This window comes from Pelophylax lessonae, assembly GCF_965119305.1.
Source record: "Pelophylax lessonae genome assembly, chromosome: 3".
In the NCBI taxonomy this organism is placed as follows: domain Eukaryota; kingdom Metazoa; phylum Chordata; class Amphibia; order Anura; family Ranidae; genus Pelophylax; species Pelophylax lessonae.
Genome location: NC_138770.1, coordinates 678025461 through 678042987, shown reverse-complemented (window position 1 = coordinate 678042987; position 17527 = coordinate 678025461). Strand labels below are relative to the sequence as shown.

General features: G+C 46.0%; 1 protein-coding gene across 1 annotated transcript in view; it reads left to right on the top strand.

The window, feature by feature from the left end:
- The window catches only part of GLP1R (glucagon like peptide 1 receptor), a 503675-nt gene that overhangs the window by 289018 nt on the left and 197130 nt on the right, over positions 1-17527 (top strand). Inside the window, exon 3 of the mRNA XM_082249311.1 lies at positions 4121-4228. Within this exon, the coding sequence (XP_082105437.1) occupies positions 4121-4228 (108 nt within the window). The remainder of the gene's footprint in view (positions 1-4120; positions 4229-17527) is intronic.

Sequence of the window (17527 nt, the reverse complement as noted above, 5' to 3'; positions counted from 1 at the left end):
AGCAATGGGGGAGGGGCCAGTGTGCTTGTGCAGTCTTTCCATCTACTGTAAACTGACAATTTTGAAGTTGTTACAGTAACCAAAATTAACAGTGATTAAGACATAATTAAGTGACATTTCATTAAAGAGGAATTTAGGTCCACCCACCCCCACCCTTTTATTCCTCATCTCACCTGTAATAGAACGTTGTCCTCAAATCAAATACCCACCTGCCCAAAAGATCTAGTGCTGTGGTGTTGTGACCCGCTGTGCTGCTGTCATAGCCTGTGTCCCAAGCCACCATATTTGTTCCTGACGTCATTGGGTACCTCTTCCTGGTTCAGGCAGCCGGGCCCCCGATGACGTGCACCAACCTGCCCTACTTCAGCTTCTGTGAATGAAAGTGAAGTATCCTAGTATATGTGGGTTACATCCCAGGAGGTTTTGCAGCCCTGGAAATGTCATTGTCGCCTAGGCAAGAATGGCAGGTGGAGAGGGCGGGGCTTTGATTTTGAATGCAGTAGGGGGAGGAGCAAAAGAATGCCCAGTACATCTAGAAAGTGAAGTCCCGCTTTTAAGCTGATCTTCACACTTTAAAACAAGTTTTCTCCTTTCTATCGTGCCCTCCCTGCTACACAAATACCTTTTTTTTCTGATTACCCTCTCTCTTTTTCATTAAATAGTTTTCAGCCCGCCCCCCATCCTCCCTTTTCGCCTTGGCCGGTGGTCTCCAAGATGTGGCCCTGGGGCCGGATGCAGCCCTTTGCTTGCCTTTATCTTGCCCTTGGGGCACTTTTTCTCCCACTGTCACCAATGATGGGACACCGTTCCTCCCACTGACACCAATGATTGGGCACTATTCCTTCCACTTACACCAATGATGGGGCACTATTCCTCCCACTGACACCAATGATGGGGCACTATTCCTCCCACTGACACCAATGATGGAGCACTATTCCTCCCACTGACACCAATGATGGGGCACTATTCCTCCCACTGACACCAATGATTGGGCACTATTCCTCCCACTGACACCAATGATGGGGCACTATTCCTCCCACTGACACCAATGATGGGGCACTATTCCTCCCACTGACACCAATGATGGAGCACTATTCATTCCACTTACACCAATGATGGAGCACTATTCCTCCCACTTACACCAATGATGGAGCATTATTCTTCCTACTAACAGCAATAATGGGGCAACTATTGCTTCCACTGACACCAGTGATGGGGTATAATTCATCCCACTAACACCAATAATAGGGCACCATTAATCTCACATACACCAAATTTGGAACACCATTCCTTCCACTGACACCAATGATGGGGCCCCATTCCTTCCACTGACACCAATGATGGGGAACCATTCATCCCACTGACACCAATGATGGGGAACCATTCTTCCCACTGACACCAATGATGGGGAACCATTCATCCCACTGACACCAATGATGGGGCACTATTCATCCCACTAACACCAAAGTTGGAACACCGTTCCTCCCACCGACACCAATGATTTGGCATCATTCCTTACACTGACACCAATGATGGGGCACCATTCATCCCACTGACACCAATGATGGAGCACGATTCTTCCCACTGACATCAATGATAGGGCATGGTTCCTCCCAATGACACTAATGATGAAACTAATGACACTAATGATCGGGCACTTATCCTTCCACTGACACCAATGATGGAGCATCCTTTACTCAACTGACTAGGGAACCATTCATCCCACCGTCACCAATGATAGGACACCATTCCTCCCACCGACACCAATGATGGGGCACCATTCCTCATACTGACACCAATGATGGGGCACTATTCCTCCCACTGACACCAATGATTGGGTATAAATCATCACACTGACATCAATGATGGGGCACTATTCATTATACTAACACCAATGATAGAGCGACATTCCCCCCACTGAAACCAATGATGGGGCATCCTTTACACAACTGAATTTTCTACTCCCACTGGTCACAGTCTGCCCCCCCCCCCCTAAAGTACAGTAAACAGGCCCTTAATGTAAAAATGTTTGGAGACCACTGGCCTAAGCGAAAGAGGTCAGGGCCCCCGATGCGTCTTGGGACGTGCATATCCCATGAAGCACCGGGAACACTAAACGCATTTGATTTCCTAAATGAGGAGGGGGATGGGCCTAGTGGCGCTTCATCGGGAGGAAAAAGCTGGCAGCCTCCCAATGACGTCACAGGGGCGCATGGCAGCGGCTGCAGAGAGGAGGACCTCAGGCAGACAACGTTAAATCAGTTAATCAGTTGGGGTTTAGTATCTGAACTGAGGCCAACCCAGCATTACATAAGCAGGGAAAAAATTGAATGTGAAGAGGGTGAAGTTCCACTTTAAGTTCAATTCACCACAGTAGTGTTTTGCACCACAACCGGCTGCTCTGGAAAGTGCAGTGCAACGCAGTGCTGTCAATTGACACCACCCAAAACCAGGAACATTTCCTGGGACTGCACTGAGCAACACAAAGACAATGCAACCCATGCTTACGTAAAGGGAGTGAATGGACCCTGAATGTATTTTTTTAGTTATCAGTAAAAGATAAACACACATGAAGCTACAGTATCTCACAAAAGTAAGTACATCCCTCACATTTTTGTAAATATTTTATTCCATCTTTTCATGTGACAACACTGAAGAAATGACACTTTGCTACAATGTAAAGTAGTGAGTGTACAGCTTGTATAACAGTGTAAATTTGCTGTCCCCTCAAAATAACTCAACACACAGCCATTAATGTCTAAACCGCTGGCAACAAAAGTGAGTACACCCCTAAGTCAAAATGTCCAAATTGGGCCCAAAGTGTCAATCTTTTGTGTGGCCACCATTATTTTCCAGCACTGCCTTAACCCTCTTGGACATGGAGTTCACCAGAGCTTCACAGGTTGCCACTGGAGTCCTCTTCCCCTCCTCCATGATGACATCACAGAGCTGGTGGATGTTAGAGACCTTGCGCTCCTCCACCTTCCCTTTGAGGATGCCCCACAGATGCTCAATAGGGTTTAGGTCTGGAGACATGCTTGGGCAGTCCATCACCTTTACCCTCAGCTTCTTTAGCAAGGCAGTGGTCATCTTGGAGGTGTTTGGGGTTGTTATGTTGGAATACTGCCCTGTGGCCCTGTCTCCGAAAGGAGGGGATCATGCTCTGCTTCAGTATGTCACAGTACATGTTGGCATTCATGGTTCCCTCAATGAACTGTAGCTCCCCAGTGCCGGCAGCACTCATGCAGCCCCAGACCATGACACTCCCACCACCATGCTTGACTGTAGGGAAGACACACCTGAGTTTGTACTTCCCACCTGGTTGCCACCACACCAAATTTAACACACCTGCTCCCCATTCACACCTGAGACCTTGTAACACTAATGAGTCACATGACACCGGGGAGGGAAAATGGCTAATTGGGCCCAATTTGGACATTATCACTTAGGGGTGTACTCACTTTTGTTGCCAGCGGTTTAGACAATAATGGCTGTGTGTTGAGTTATTTTGAGGGGACAGCAAATTTACACTGTTATACAAGCTGTACACTCACTACTTTACATTGTAGCAAAGTGTAATTTCTTCAGTGTTGTCACATGAAAAGATAGAATAAAATATTTACAAAAATGTTAGGGTTGTACTCACTTTTGTGAGATACTGTATACATATATATATATATATAGCCCTAAAAATGTATCCTAAAAAAAATAAAATAAAAATCATACAATCCTATATACACAATTCTGGACCCACTGCTGCCTCCTTCCTCTGCTCTCAGCATTAATCACTTCTGACAAGTTTTCCTGACACCAAGAAGTAAAAGGTGACAGGAGAGGGATCTCCAGCACACACACCTGTGATTGACAGCCTCAGCTCTGTTCCTGTGTGCTGTGTGAAGGGGTGGGGGAATGTCTCTTTCCTCCAATCAGCTCTTAGAGCTCTTCTCACTGAGCTCTGCAGAGTGTGACTTCAGCTCTCCGCCCCCTTTTTTAATGAACTCTCAGTCAAGCCTTATAATTCAGCACTTTAAACAGCTGTAGAGAAGAGAAGACTGCAGATATACAACTTTTTTGTGGGAGGATTTGTTTCATCTCACCTGTATTACATGCTTCCTTACAGGCAGATTCTGCAACCGAACATTTGATGACTATGCCTGCTGGCCGGACGGCGTGCCCGGAACGTATGTGAATGTGTCCTGTCCCTGGTACCTCCCCTGGGCACACAAAGGTAAGAGTCCGCCATGGAGGATGAATGGAGAATTGATTCTATAGATATAATAAAATATCAACATTGTAACATTTCAAATCATTGTTACATGGTAATACACCAAATCATTCTCATATTGTAATGCTTCAAATCATTCATTTATTGTAAAGCTCTAAATCATTGTCACATTGTAATGTTCCAAATCATTGTTGTACTGTCTTAACCCTCTTGGGCATGGAGTTCACCAAGACTTCACAGGTTGCCACTGGAGTCCTCTTCCACACCTCCATGATGACATCACAGAGCTGGTGGATGTTAGAGACCTTGCGCTCCTCCACCTTCCATTTGAGGATGCCCCACAGATTCTCAATAGGGTTTAGGTCTGGAGACATGCTTGGCCAGTCCATCACCTTTACCCTCAGCTTCTTTAGCAAGGCAGTGGTCATCTTGGAGGTGTGTTTGGGGTCGTTATGTTGGACTACTGCCCTGCGGCCCAGTCTCCGAAGGGAGGGGATCATTCTCTGCTTCAGTATGTCACAGTACATGTTGGCATTCATGGTTCCCTCAATGAATTGTAGCTCCCCAGTGCCGGCAGCACTCATACAGCCCCAGACCATGACACTCCCACCACCATGCTTGACTGTAGGTAAGACACACTTGTCTTTGTACTCCTCACCAGGTTGCCGCCACACACGCTTGATACCATCTGAACCAAATAAGTTTATCTTGGTCTCATCAGACCACAGGAGATGGTTCCAGTAATCCATGTCCTTAGTCTGCTTGTTTTTAGCAAACTGTTTGCGGGCTTTCCTGTGCATCATCTTTAGAAGAGGCTTCCTTCTGGGACGACAGCCATGCAGGCCAATTTGATGCAGTGTGTGCCGTATGGTCTGAGCACTGACAGGCTGACCCCCCACCCCTTCAACCTCTGCAGCAATGCTGGTAGCACTCATACATCTATTTCACAAAGACAACCTCTGGATATGACACTGAGCACGTGCACTCAACTTCTTTGGGCGACCATGGTGAGGCCTGTTCTGAGAGGAACCTGTCCTGTTAAACTGCTGTATGGTCTTTGCCACCGTGCTGCAGCTCAGTTTCAGGGTCTTGGCAATTTTTCTATAGCCTAGGCCATTGATGGCGAACTTTGGCACCTCAGATGTTTTGGAACTACATTTCCCATGATGCTCAACTACACTGCAGAGTGCATGAGCATCATGGGAAATGTAGTTCCAAAACATCTGGGGTGCCAAGGTTCGCCATCACTGGCCTAGGCCATCTTTATGTAGAGCCTAATTTGTCCGTCCCCCCTGTCTGTCTGTCCCCCTGTCTGTCCGTCCGTCTGTCCCCCTATCTGTATCCCTGTCTTTCCCCCTGTCTTTCCCCCTGTCTGTCCCCCTGTCTGTCTGTCTGTCTCCCTGTCCCCCTGTCTCCCTGTCTGTCCCCCTGTCCGCCCCCCTCATGCGAGTACAAATCCTTCTTTTTTATTGCTATACAGACCAGGATCCCCCAGTTTCACTCCAGTTTTCCTCTACCCATCCCTCATCTTCCCACTCCCCCCTTTTTACTCCCTCCTCCTTCTCCCCAACCCCATGGCTCCCAGTCCCATCCCTCTCCTATTCATCCCATGTGATTGCCACAGTACACATCCCACCCACACAAACAGCAGTAATCCGCCTCTGGGTTCTTCCTTAACCTCTGCAAAGGGGGTGAGTGGGGCCTCATGTCTAAATTCTGCCTAAGGCCTCACAAAGCCTAGAGCTGCCTCTGTGTAGAGCAATTGTTTTTTTCAGATCCTGAGAGAGTTCTTTGCCATGAGGTGCCATGTTGAACTTCCAGTGACCAGTATGAGAGAGTGAGAGCGATAACACCAAATTTAACACACCTGCTCCTCATTCACACCTGAGACCTTGTAACACTAACGAGTAGCATGACACCGGGGGAGGGAAAATGGCTATTTGGGCCCAATTTGAACATTTCCACTAAGGGGTGTACTCACTTTTGTTGCCAGCGGTTTAGACATTAATGGCTGTGTGTTGAGTTATTTTGAGGGGACAGTAAATTTACACTGTTATACAAGCTGTACACTCACTACTTTACATTGTAACAAAGTGTCATTTCTTCAGTGTTGTCACATGAAAAGATAGAATAAAATATTTACAGAAATGTGAGGGGTGTACTAACTTTTGTGAGATACCGTATATACAGACACACTCGTGTGTTTGAGCTTTGAGGCGCACACCCTAATGCCCTTGGCTTTGCACACCTATGGTCTGCGGCGTCTGAGCTGCGATAACTGCATCCTAGAAGAAAAAAAAAGCCGGTAAATGAAATGGAACTTGGCAGGCAAACGCGTGAAAATCAAAAAGGAAGCCAAATGTGTTTCAAATTATTACATTTTACTTTTATTTTGTCTAAAATGTATCTAAGTATTGTACACTGACTGTGTCCCCCCTCCCCCCCCCCCTCCATGGATGGATAACACAGCATATGTCATGTGACAGCAGGAAAAATAAACCCACGAGAAGGTTTCAGCACGCCAGACGGAGCGATAAATATGTCGGCATCTGCAGCTGATGTCGGGAGCGGTGCCCGGGCTGCCGCCTGCGCATTTATTTGTGGGGATATTTGGATCAGATTTTAGGGATTTAAGCAGCTGGAAAATGCCGCCGAGACTGGCTGTAGCGATAGTGCGATTTCATTTCCATGCAGCTCTGCAGCCGGAGAGGAGCTCTGTCACCTTTCCAGGGGGAGCACTGAAGCATGTGAAGGATGGCTACATTTTATTTTTTTCAAAAACATTTTCATAAGGCCCCTTTCACACTTGTGCGACTTCAAAGTCACACGATTTTACCGCGACTTTGACGCGACTTTGTTGCCGCGATTTTGATGCGAGTTTGACTGGGCTTATAATGTCTTTTCCTCAAAACGCATCAAAATCATGCCAAAAGTACTGCAGGGACTACTTTGAAGTCGGTGCGACTTCAAGTCGCACAGATGGGGATGGGGCTCATTGGAAAGAATGAAGAACGACTTGCCATGCGATTTTGCAGTCCCAAATCGCATGACAAGTCGCACAAATGTGAAAGGGGCCTAAAAAGTTTTTAGAAATTAACCACTTCCGCACTGCTCACTAGAGCTCTACTGCGGCAAAGTGGCTCAATAACGTCTGGCGACGTAGACCTAAGTCGCCAAACTCTCCCCTTTCTCGGCGGCGCGCGCGCTCCCGGAAGCTCGCTCCCGCTGTATTCAGTCACAGCGGGAGTCGGGCCAGGGGAGGAGCGGCGGCGATCGCCGCTGCTCTTCCCCGATCGTCGGGGAATCGAGTCTCCTAAGTGACAGGCAGGGACAGATTGCAGGGTTCAGCATAGCTGAACATCCGATCTGTCCCTGTGTCACTCAGTCCCCTCCCCCCACACATGTCAGTAAGCACCAGGCATACATTAACCCCTCCCTCTCCAATAAAGTTAACCCCTTCCCTGCCAGTGTCATTTTTACAGTAACAGTACATATGTATAGCACTGATTACTGCAGTAATGTCACTGGTAACCCCAAAAGTGTCAAAAATGTCAGTCAGGGGTCCGATCTGTCCGCCGCAATGTCGCAGTCCCGCAAAAAAAATCGCAGATCGCCGCCATTACTCGTTAAAAAAAAAAAAAACACCAAAAATGACAGAAATCTTTCCCTTTGTTAGTAAACGCAATAACTTTTGCGCAAACCAATAAAAATGCACTTATTGCGATTTTTTTTACCAAACATATGTAGCAGAAAACAAATTGGCCAAAATTTTTTGGGGGGGAATTTCATATAAAAAAATGTGAAAAATATTGTTATTTTTTCAAAATTTACGCTATTTTTTTGTTTATAGCGCAAAAAGTAAAAATCGCATCGGTGATCAAATACCACCAAAAGAAAGCTCTGTTTGTGGGAAAAAAAAGGACGGAAATTTCGTTTGGGTACGGCGTTGCATGACCGCGCAATTGTCAGATAAATTCGCACAGCCCTGAATCGTAAAAAGTGGCCCAGACGTAAGACAGCAAAATCCTCCAGTGGTAAAGTGGTTAAAAATTATAAAACATACAAAATGGCAACATTCCAAATCAGGGAGATACAAGATAAATATGCATGAAATCAAGATTTGTAACCGTGGCAGAACTATCAGGGTTGCAAATGAGTGTGTGTGTGTGGGAGGGGGGGGGGGGGGTGCTGCGGGACCGCAAGGTTCGGTTTACACTGCTGCAACCCCAAAATTGTGCGATTTCCTTGCAACTTCCTTGTGACTTGCTTGCAACTTTTGTCATTTAACATTGCAGTCTATGGCACTCGAATCGCACCAAAGTCTCAGAAATGTAGAGCAGGAACCTTTTTTTTTGTTTTTCTTGAGTCGCATTATTTTAACTACTTCAGGCCTGGAAGGTTTTACCCCCTTAATAACCAGGCCATTTTTTAAAATACGGCACTGCGTTACTTTAATCACTTCAGCTCCGGAAAGGTTTTACCCCCCTTAATGACCAGGCCATTTTTTGCGATTCGGCACTGCGTTACTTTAAACAACAATTGCGCGGTCGTGTGACGCTGTACCCAAATACAATTGATGTCCTTTTTTCCCCACAAATAGAGATTTCTTTTGGTGGTATTGGATCACCTCTGCGTTTTTAATTTTTTTGCGCTATAACCAAAAAAAGAGCGACAATTTTGAAAAAAAAACAATATTTTTTACTTTTTGCTAAAAAACATTCCCAATAAAAAAATTTAAAAAATATATATTTTTTATTAGTTTAGGCCAATTTGTATTCTGCTAAATATTTTTGGTAAAAAAAAAATCCCAAAAGCGTATTTTAATTGGTTTGCGCAAAAGTTATCGCGTCTACAAATTAGGGGAAAGATTTTTGGACTTTTTTTTTTTTTTTTTGTTTTTTTATTATTAATGGCGGCGATTAGCGATTTTTAGCGACATTGCGGTGGACAGATCGGACCCCTAACTGACATTTTTGACACTTTTTGGGGACCAGCGACATTACTACAGTATTTTTATTGGGACTGCGACATTGCGGCGGACAGATCGGACCCCTAACTGACATTTTTGACACTTTTTGGGGGGACCAGTGACATTACTACAGTAATCGGTGCTAAATATATGCACTGTTACTGTAATAATGACACTGGCAGGGAAGGGTTTAGTGCTAGGGGGGATCAAGGGGTTAAATGTAAGACTAAATGTGGGGGGGAGGGGCTCTGTGACAGGCACACAGAGATCGGTGTTTCAGTGAGACACACAATCTCACTGTGCCTGTCTGACAGGAGAGCCGCCTGCCTTGTTTGCATAGATAGGCGGCTCTTCTGTGAGTTTCCCCAAAGATCGCGCGGGGGGGGGCGGTGTGGCGTCAGCGATCATGCCCATTCCTCCCACGGTCTGGCTCACGATGTGTCTAATCACAGCGGGAGGGTGGCTCCGGCGGCACATGCACATAATCACATAGATCTACAGGATTATGCCTGCGTGGGGCGGTCGGCAAGTGGTTAACTGACAATTGTGCGGTCGTACGATGTTATACCCAAATAAAATTCATGTCCTTTTTTCCCCACAAATAGAGCATTCTTTTGGTGTTATTTGATGACCTTGGAGGTTTTTATTTTTCTATAAACAAAAAATGAGCGACAATTCTGCAAGTAGGGATGATTGGGAGTATTTGTGCTAGGAGGGGAAATTTGGCCGGGGGAGGGGATGTGTACTAGGAGGGGAAATTTGGCAGTGGTGTGGGGGGGATTGTGCTAGTAGGGATGATTGGGGGTATTTCTGCTAGGAGCGGAAATTTGGCCGGGGGGGGGGGGGGGGGATTTGAGCTAGTAGGGATGATGATTGGAGGTATTTGTGCTAGGAGGGAAATTTGGCCGGGGGGGAGGAATTTGAGCTAGTAGGTATGATGATTGGAGGTATTTGTGCCTGGAGGGTAAATTTGGTAATGGGTGAGGGGGGGGGGGGGCTTTGTGCTGGAGGGCGGATATGTAGTCGAGGGAGAGGATGTGTACTAGAAGGGGAAATTTGGTGGGGGGGGGGGAGATTTGTGCTAGTTGGGATGATTTGGGGTATTTGTACCAGGTGGGGAAATTTGGCGGGGGGGGGGGGAGATTTGTGCTAGTAGAGATGATTGGGGGTATTTGTGCTAGGAGGGGAAATTTGGCGGGGGTGTGTGGGGAGGGGGGGGGTTTGTGCTGGTAGGGATGATTGGGGGTATTTGTGCTAGGAGGGGGAATTTGGTGGTGGGGGGGGGGGGATTTGTGCTAGTAGGGATGATTGGGGGTATTTGTGCTAGGAGGGGGAATTTGGCCGGGGGGAGAGGATGTGGACTGGGAGGGGAAATTGGTGGGGGTGTGGGGATTGTGCTAGTAGGGATGATTGATGGTATTTGTGCTAGGAGGAGAACTTTGGCTGGGGGGGGGGGATTTGTGCTAGGAGGGTGGATGGGGGAATTTGTGCTGGAGGGTGAATTTGGAGTGGGGGGAGAGGATGTGTACTAGGAGGGGAAATTTAAGGGTTAGAGGATTTGTGCTAGAAGGTGATTTTTTTGGGGGGTCGATTTGTTTGCGGGGATTTGTAGAGAGAGAGAGGATTGCCTCCCCTGAGCTGGGAGGGGGGATGAGGGGGGGGGGGCAAAGATTTTTGCTGGGTGAAGAGGAAATGTATGCTTAGTGGGTAAGCATGCAGATTAGTTTTTCTTGTTTTGGGGTGGAGGGGGGGGGTTGCTGACATATAATGCTCATACATCTTGGAGGGGGGGGGCAGTTTGAGATGTTCTCCCTGGGCTCTAGGTGACCTTGTCCCAGCACTGAACCCAGCCTATAGGAGTGAGAACAGATAAATAGACTGGATAGAACCGCGGATGATTTCGGAGATTCAGGTTGTGATTTAGGAATCTCCCATGAGGCTTTTGGTTGCGTTGTCCCCAGTCCCGGTACTTGGCGAGACTTTGAGCTGTGTCAGTGACAAACCCCGGGGGCCATATATCTTCCATCCCTGCCCTCCAGACAGACATGGATCATTTATTTCCTCTCTCCTCTACACCTGGAATCTGGAAGTTAAATATCATCCGGTGATTAACGGCCCCCTTGGACAGCCGCTGCCAGAAATGAGTGAGACGGATGAGACCGCTGAGACGGAAAAGGTCTTCCCCGTCTGAATCTTATTATCTGCAAATGCTGAAGTCTCTCCGGGACAGGTTCCTGTGGGGTCACTCCGCAGGGAGGGGACAGGTTCCTGTGGGGTCACTCGGCAGGGAGGGGACAGGTTCCTGTGGGGTCACTCCGCAGGGAGGGGACAGGTTCCTGTGGGGTCACTCCGCAGGGAGGGGACAGGTTCCTGTGGGGTCACTCCGCAGGGAGGGGACAGGTTCCTGTGGGGTCACTCTGCAGGGAGGGGACAGGTTCCTGTGGGGTCACTCCGCAGGGAGGGGACAGGTTCCTGTGGGGTCACTCCGCAGGGAGGGGACAGGTTCCTGTGGGGTCACTCCGCAGGGAGGGGACAGGTTCCTGTGGGGTCACTCCGCAGGGAGGGGACAGGTTCCTGTGGGGTCACTCTGCAGGGAGGGGACAGGTTCCTGTGGGGTCACTCCGCAGGGAGGGGACAGGTTCCTGTGGGGTCACTCCGCAGGGAGGGGACAGGTTCCTGTGGGGTCACTCCGCAGGGAGGGGACAGGTTCCTGTGGGGTCACTCTGCAGGGAGGGGACAGGTTCCTGTGGGGTCACTCTGCAGGGAGGGGACAGGTTCCTGTGGGGTCACTCCGCAGGGACGGCACACAAGGGGCAACCCATGGCATTTGTTGGCCATTTCACCCAGTACAGCCCAGTGCTTTTTATGATTCATGTAGAAAAAAAAAAAAAAATATTTTGCAGATATGTCACCATCGGCTCCACTGCTGCTGGTGTTAAATCAGTGTCACTTTGGATGTTTTGTGTATGCGGAATCTCCGTGTAATAAAAAATATTGGTCCCCGGCACTTTTTTAGATGTCAGCACACTGTACCATATCAGGCCACATGCCCTCAACAATGGGGGGAGGGTGCTTTGGGCCAGGGGGGGGACTCATTGTTGATGGGGACAAGGGCCTCATCCCTACAACCTTGGCTGGTGGTTGTGGGGGGTCTGCGGGTGAGGAGCTTATCAGAATCTGGAAGCCCCCAGACCTGGCCCCCCTCCCCTACGTGAATGAGTACCCCTACCCATTCACCAAAAAAGTGCACAAAAGTAATAAAAACAAAAAGTTTTGATGTTTGCCCCCCCCCCCCCATTTCCTGACCTGCCAGGCTGCATGCCCAGATAAGGGTCTGGTATGGATTTTGGGGGGTACGAATTTTTACAATTTTCAATAGCCAGGTGGCGGCAATTGTAACCGCGAGTCATTTTAAATGGGATTTGACTCGTTTTTTGTTTCTTTCAAAATATTGAAAGGGTTTTGGGGTAGGACTTACGTCACTGAACTCCCAGTGATCTCGGTGGAGCGCACGCGCCGCCAGAGGCTCGCTCCCGCTGTGTTTAGACACAGCGGGAGTCGTGCCGGAGGAGGAGAGGCGTTGATTGCCTTCTCTCTTCCCCGATAGTCTGGGAAAGTGGGAGAAGATCCGCCCCCCCATACACGTCAGTAAGCATGAGGCACACATTTAACCCCTTGATCGCCAACAGTGTTAACCCCTTCCCTGCCAGTGTCATTATTACAGTAACAGTGCATATTTATAACACTGATTACTGTAGTAATGTCACTGGTCCCCCCCCAAAAGTGTCAAAAATGTCAGTTAGGGGTCCGATCTGTCCGCTGCAATGTCGCAGTCCCGCAAAAAAAACGCAGATCGCCGCCATTACTAGTAAAAAAATAAAATAAAAATTACATAAATCTTTCGCGATAACTTTTGCGCAAACCAATCAAAATACGCTTATTGTGATTTTCTTTTTTACCAAAAATATGTAGCTGAAAACAAATTGGCCTAAAATGTTACAAAGTTTTGACTTTTAACCGCTTGCCGACTGCTCACAGTATATTTACTGCGGCAGTCAGCCCCTCACAGGCAGAGTGACGTAGATCTACATCACTAGCCTGTGAGGCTCTGGGGAGCGAGCGAGCGCGCGCCCGTGGAGGCGCGCTCCCGCGCGGTCACGCACCCCCCCGCGCGTGTGACTGGCGGACCCGATGTCCGCCGGTCACTCGGCGATCGTCGGGAGAGAGGGAGAAAGTCAGGCGGCTTGTGTAAACAAGCTGCCTGTCATTCTCCTCGGTGTAAAGACACTGATCACACGGATCTACTATGTAGATCCGTTGATCAGTGTCCTTACAGCTCAAGCCACAGCCAATCACAGTAGAAAGAACGCCCCTAGGGACACACACAGCCCCTCCCTCCCAAATAAAGTTAACCCCTTCACTACCAGTGTATTTTTACAGTAACAGTGCATATGTATAGCACTGATTACTGTAGTAATGTCACTGGTAACCCCAAAAGTGTCAAAAATGTCAGTCAAGGGTCCGATCTGTCCGCCCCAATGTCGCAGTACCGCAAAAAAAATCGCAGATCGCCGCCATTACGCGTTAAAAAAAAAAAACAACAAAAATGACAAAAATCTTTCCCTTTGTTCGTAAACGCGATAACTTTTGCGCAAACCAATAAAAATACGCTTTTTGCGATTTTTTTTTACCAAACATATGTAGTATAAAACAAATTGGCCGAAAATGTTAAAAAATTTTGATTCTTACATTTTTTTTTGGGGAATTTCATATAAAAAAATGTGAAAAATATTGTTATTTTTGCAAAATGTACGCTCTTTTTTTGTTTATAGCGCAAAAAGTAAAAAGCGCACAGGTGATCAAATACCACCAAAAGAAAGCTCTGTTTTGGGGAAAAAAAGGACGTCAAATTCGTTTAGGTACAGCGTCGCACGACCGCGCAATTGTCCGTTAAAGTCACGCAGTGCCGAATCGCAAAATACCCCCTGGTCGTTTAGCAGGAAAATCCTCCGGGGCTTAAGTGGTTAAATTTTGTTTTTGGGAATGTCATATATCAGAATGTGAAAAATATTGTTTTTTTTTTTTTTTTCAAAATTGTCGCTCTTTTTTGTCAAAAATTAAAAATCGCACAGGTGATCAAATACCACCAAAAGAAAGCTCTATTTGTGGGGAAAAAAAGGATGTAAATTTTATTTGGGTACAGCATTGCACAACCGCCCAATTGTCCGTTAAAATAACGCAGTGCCGAATTGCAAAATATGGCCTGGTCAGGAATGGGGTAAAATCTTCCGGCCTTAAAGTGGATAAAAAATACACTCATTGAGAATTTTTTTGTCAAAGACATGTAGCTAAATACATTTTGGCCTAAATATATGACAAAAATTGAATATATTGGATATTTTTTAACTGTCAAAAAGTAGAAAATGTCAATTTTTCACAAAATTTTTGCTCTTTTTTTATTAATATCGCAAAAAATAAAAAGCGTAGAGGTGATCAAATATCACCAAAAGAAAGCTCTGTTTGTGGGGAAAATAAGGACGTACATTTCGTTTGGGTACAGCGTCGCACGACTACGCAATTGTCTGATAAAGTCGCGCAGTGCCAAGTTGAAAAAAGTGGCCTGGTCATTGAGCAGCAAAATCTTCCGGGGCTAAAGTGGTTAATAATAAAGATTTATTTAGTAGTGAGGGAGGAGAAGCAGAATGCTCTTTTCTGGGGGGGTTACATGCTGTGTTAACTTTTCCGACGCACATAAAAATTGGCAATAAAAAATATTTATTTTCTGCCAGGCTTCGCGTACTCCGGTTAATTTCCCCCATTATACCGCCACTTGTTGTCAAATTAAATAGAAAGGAAACATCATGTACTCTTCCTAACATTACCCCGTGTTTGTGGCGCCATCCAGGGCTAAGTGTCGTCAGTGCGGACAGATCGCCTTCCCGGTGTCCTTACAATTATTAGTAATGGAAGTAGATTAATCGTTGAGTGGTCGCCCTGACACCACGCCAGCCCCCGACATGTCCGGTGTCAGCCAGGTTAATTGTTCTGATTCCTGATAGTCAATGAGCACAAAGTGAGTTCAAAGCAGGATCGCCATTGTAATGACAGAGACAAGCGAGGGATAAGTAGACAGTACATACCTAATTGTCTGTGATTATGTCCTTTATGTAACCAACACATAGTGCTTGGAAATTTATAAGTACATATTGTCTGCTTTTAGGATAGAAAAGACTTTTCTGTTTTGATGTTGATCTGTTACCTTGAAAGTGACATGTGTGGGATGAAAATAATTCTGAAATGGTTGAGTTCAGGTGTTTCCAGTTAAATGCACTGTTAATATACAGTGCCTTGCGAAAGTATTCGGCCTCCTTGAACTTTTCGACCTTCTGCCACATTTCAGGCTTCAAACATAAAGATTTAAAACTGTAATTTTTTGTGAAGAATCAACAACAAGTGGGACACAATCATGGAACGAAATTTATTGGATATTTCAAACTTTGTTAACAAATAAAAAACTGTAAAATTGGGCGTGCAAAATTATTCAGCCCCTTTACTTTCAGTGCAGCAAACTCTCTCCAGAAGTTCAGTGAGGATCTCTGAATGATCCAATGTTGACCTAAATGACTAATGAGGATAAATAGAATCCACCTGTGTGTAATCAAGTCTCAGTATAAATGCACCTGCACTGTGATAGTCTCAGAGGTCCGTTTAAAGCGCAGAGAGCATCATGAAGAACAAGGAACACACCAGGCAGGTCCGAGATACTGTTGTGGAGAAGTTTAAAGCTGGATTTGGATACAAAAAGATTTCCCAAGCTTTAAACATCCCAAGGAGCACTGTGCAAGCGATAATATTGAAATGGAAGGAGTATCAGACCACTGCAAATCTATGAAGACCTGGCCGTCCCTCTAAACTTTCAGCTCATACAAGGAGAATTTCCAAAAACACATGACTCACCAGACAGCAGCAGTCTGGGTCATTATATATATCACCTGAAGATGCCCCTATCCTACATTAAATCATTGGATATGGAAAGGTTGGGAGACAAGGATTTCGGGCACTAAATTTTCATAAAATTGCTAGATTTTGGTTTCATCTGACCAGAGCACCTTCTTCCACATGTTTGGTGTCTCCCAGGTGGCTTGTGGCAAACTTTAAACGACACTTTTTATGGATATCTTTAAGAAATGGCTTTCTTCTTGCCACTCTTCCATAAAGGGCAGATTTGTGCAGTATACGACTGATTGTTGTCCTATGGACAGAGTCTCCCACCTCAGCTGTAGATCTCTGCAGTTCATCCAGAGTGATCATGGGCCTCTTGGCTGCATCTCTGATCAGTCTTCTCCTTGTATGATATGGAAAGGTTGGGAGACAAGGATTTCGGGCACTAAATTTTCATAAAATTGCTTTTTATTAAACAAACACTTTAAAAACGTCTAGTGATACAAGCAGATGAAAAAAATCTACATTGAACATAGGACCAGAAAACGGTCGACAGTATGAGATATAATATTACATGAGGTACTAGACCTTCATATAGTATGAGAACAGTTGTGTACAGAACAAGTTGTATTATGCATACATCCAATGTGATATACTTCAAAGCAGACACAGCCTGCCGGCGGACACCTCGATGCTCAAGGTGCCAGGCAGCAGGGTCGGCTGAAGTTTACAGTAAACACATGGTATACATTACTCATGACAGTTTGCTCAACATGTTTCGCCTTCTCGGTGAAAGCTTCGTCTGGAGCTTAATAATTGCTTTGTCTGTATAGAAACATAAGTAATTTTAAGGAGACAAAATGTATTATTTAATACATATTCCATAAGTGAGAATAATGCATTATATGTAATATACAATGTCAATGTAGAAGAAAACGCATTTGACACATATGGTATTACTGTTCTAGCCAGCAGGGGGGGGCCTGGTGGGAGGGCAACAGGACAGCCATTGGGACACATGTGGGGACACACACCGTATGAAATGGGTAACACTATTTTTTAGGCGTCAGTATATATAAATAATAGAGAAAAAACATATCTGTATAGGAAATGAACATACCTGTACAGTGTATATTCTGAACTCTTTTGGTACTGTAACGAGGAGGACTAAAAGACGGTCAATGAGCTCATAAATGGGGGAGCCGATGTTCACAAGGAGTATAAATACAAACGCTCCTGTATGTTTGTATCTGGGTTAGATATGGAGAGTGCACTAGTTATAATATGTCAATCCATTATCGGTAGGAGATAGCCACACCCGGTGCATGTTGATACACGAATAGGTAAACATAGAGTTGTTTGTATATAGAGAAGAAACCCATTGATCCAAA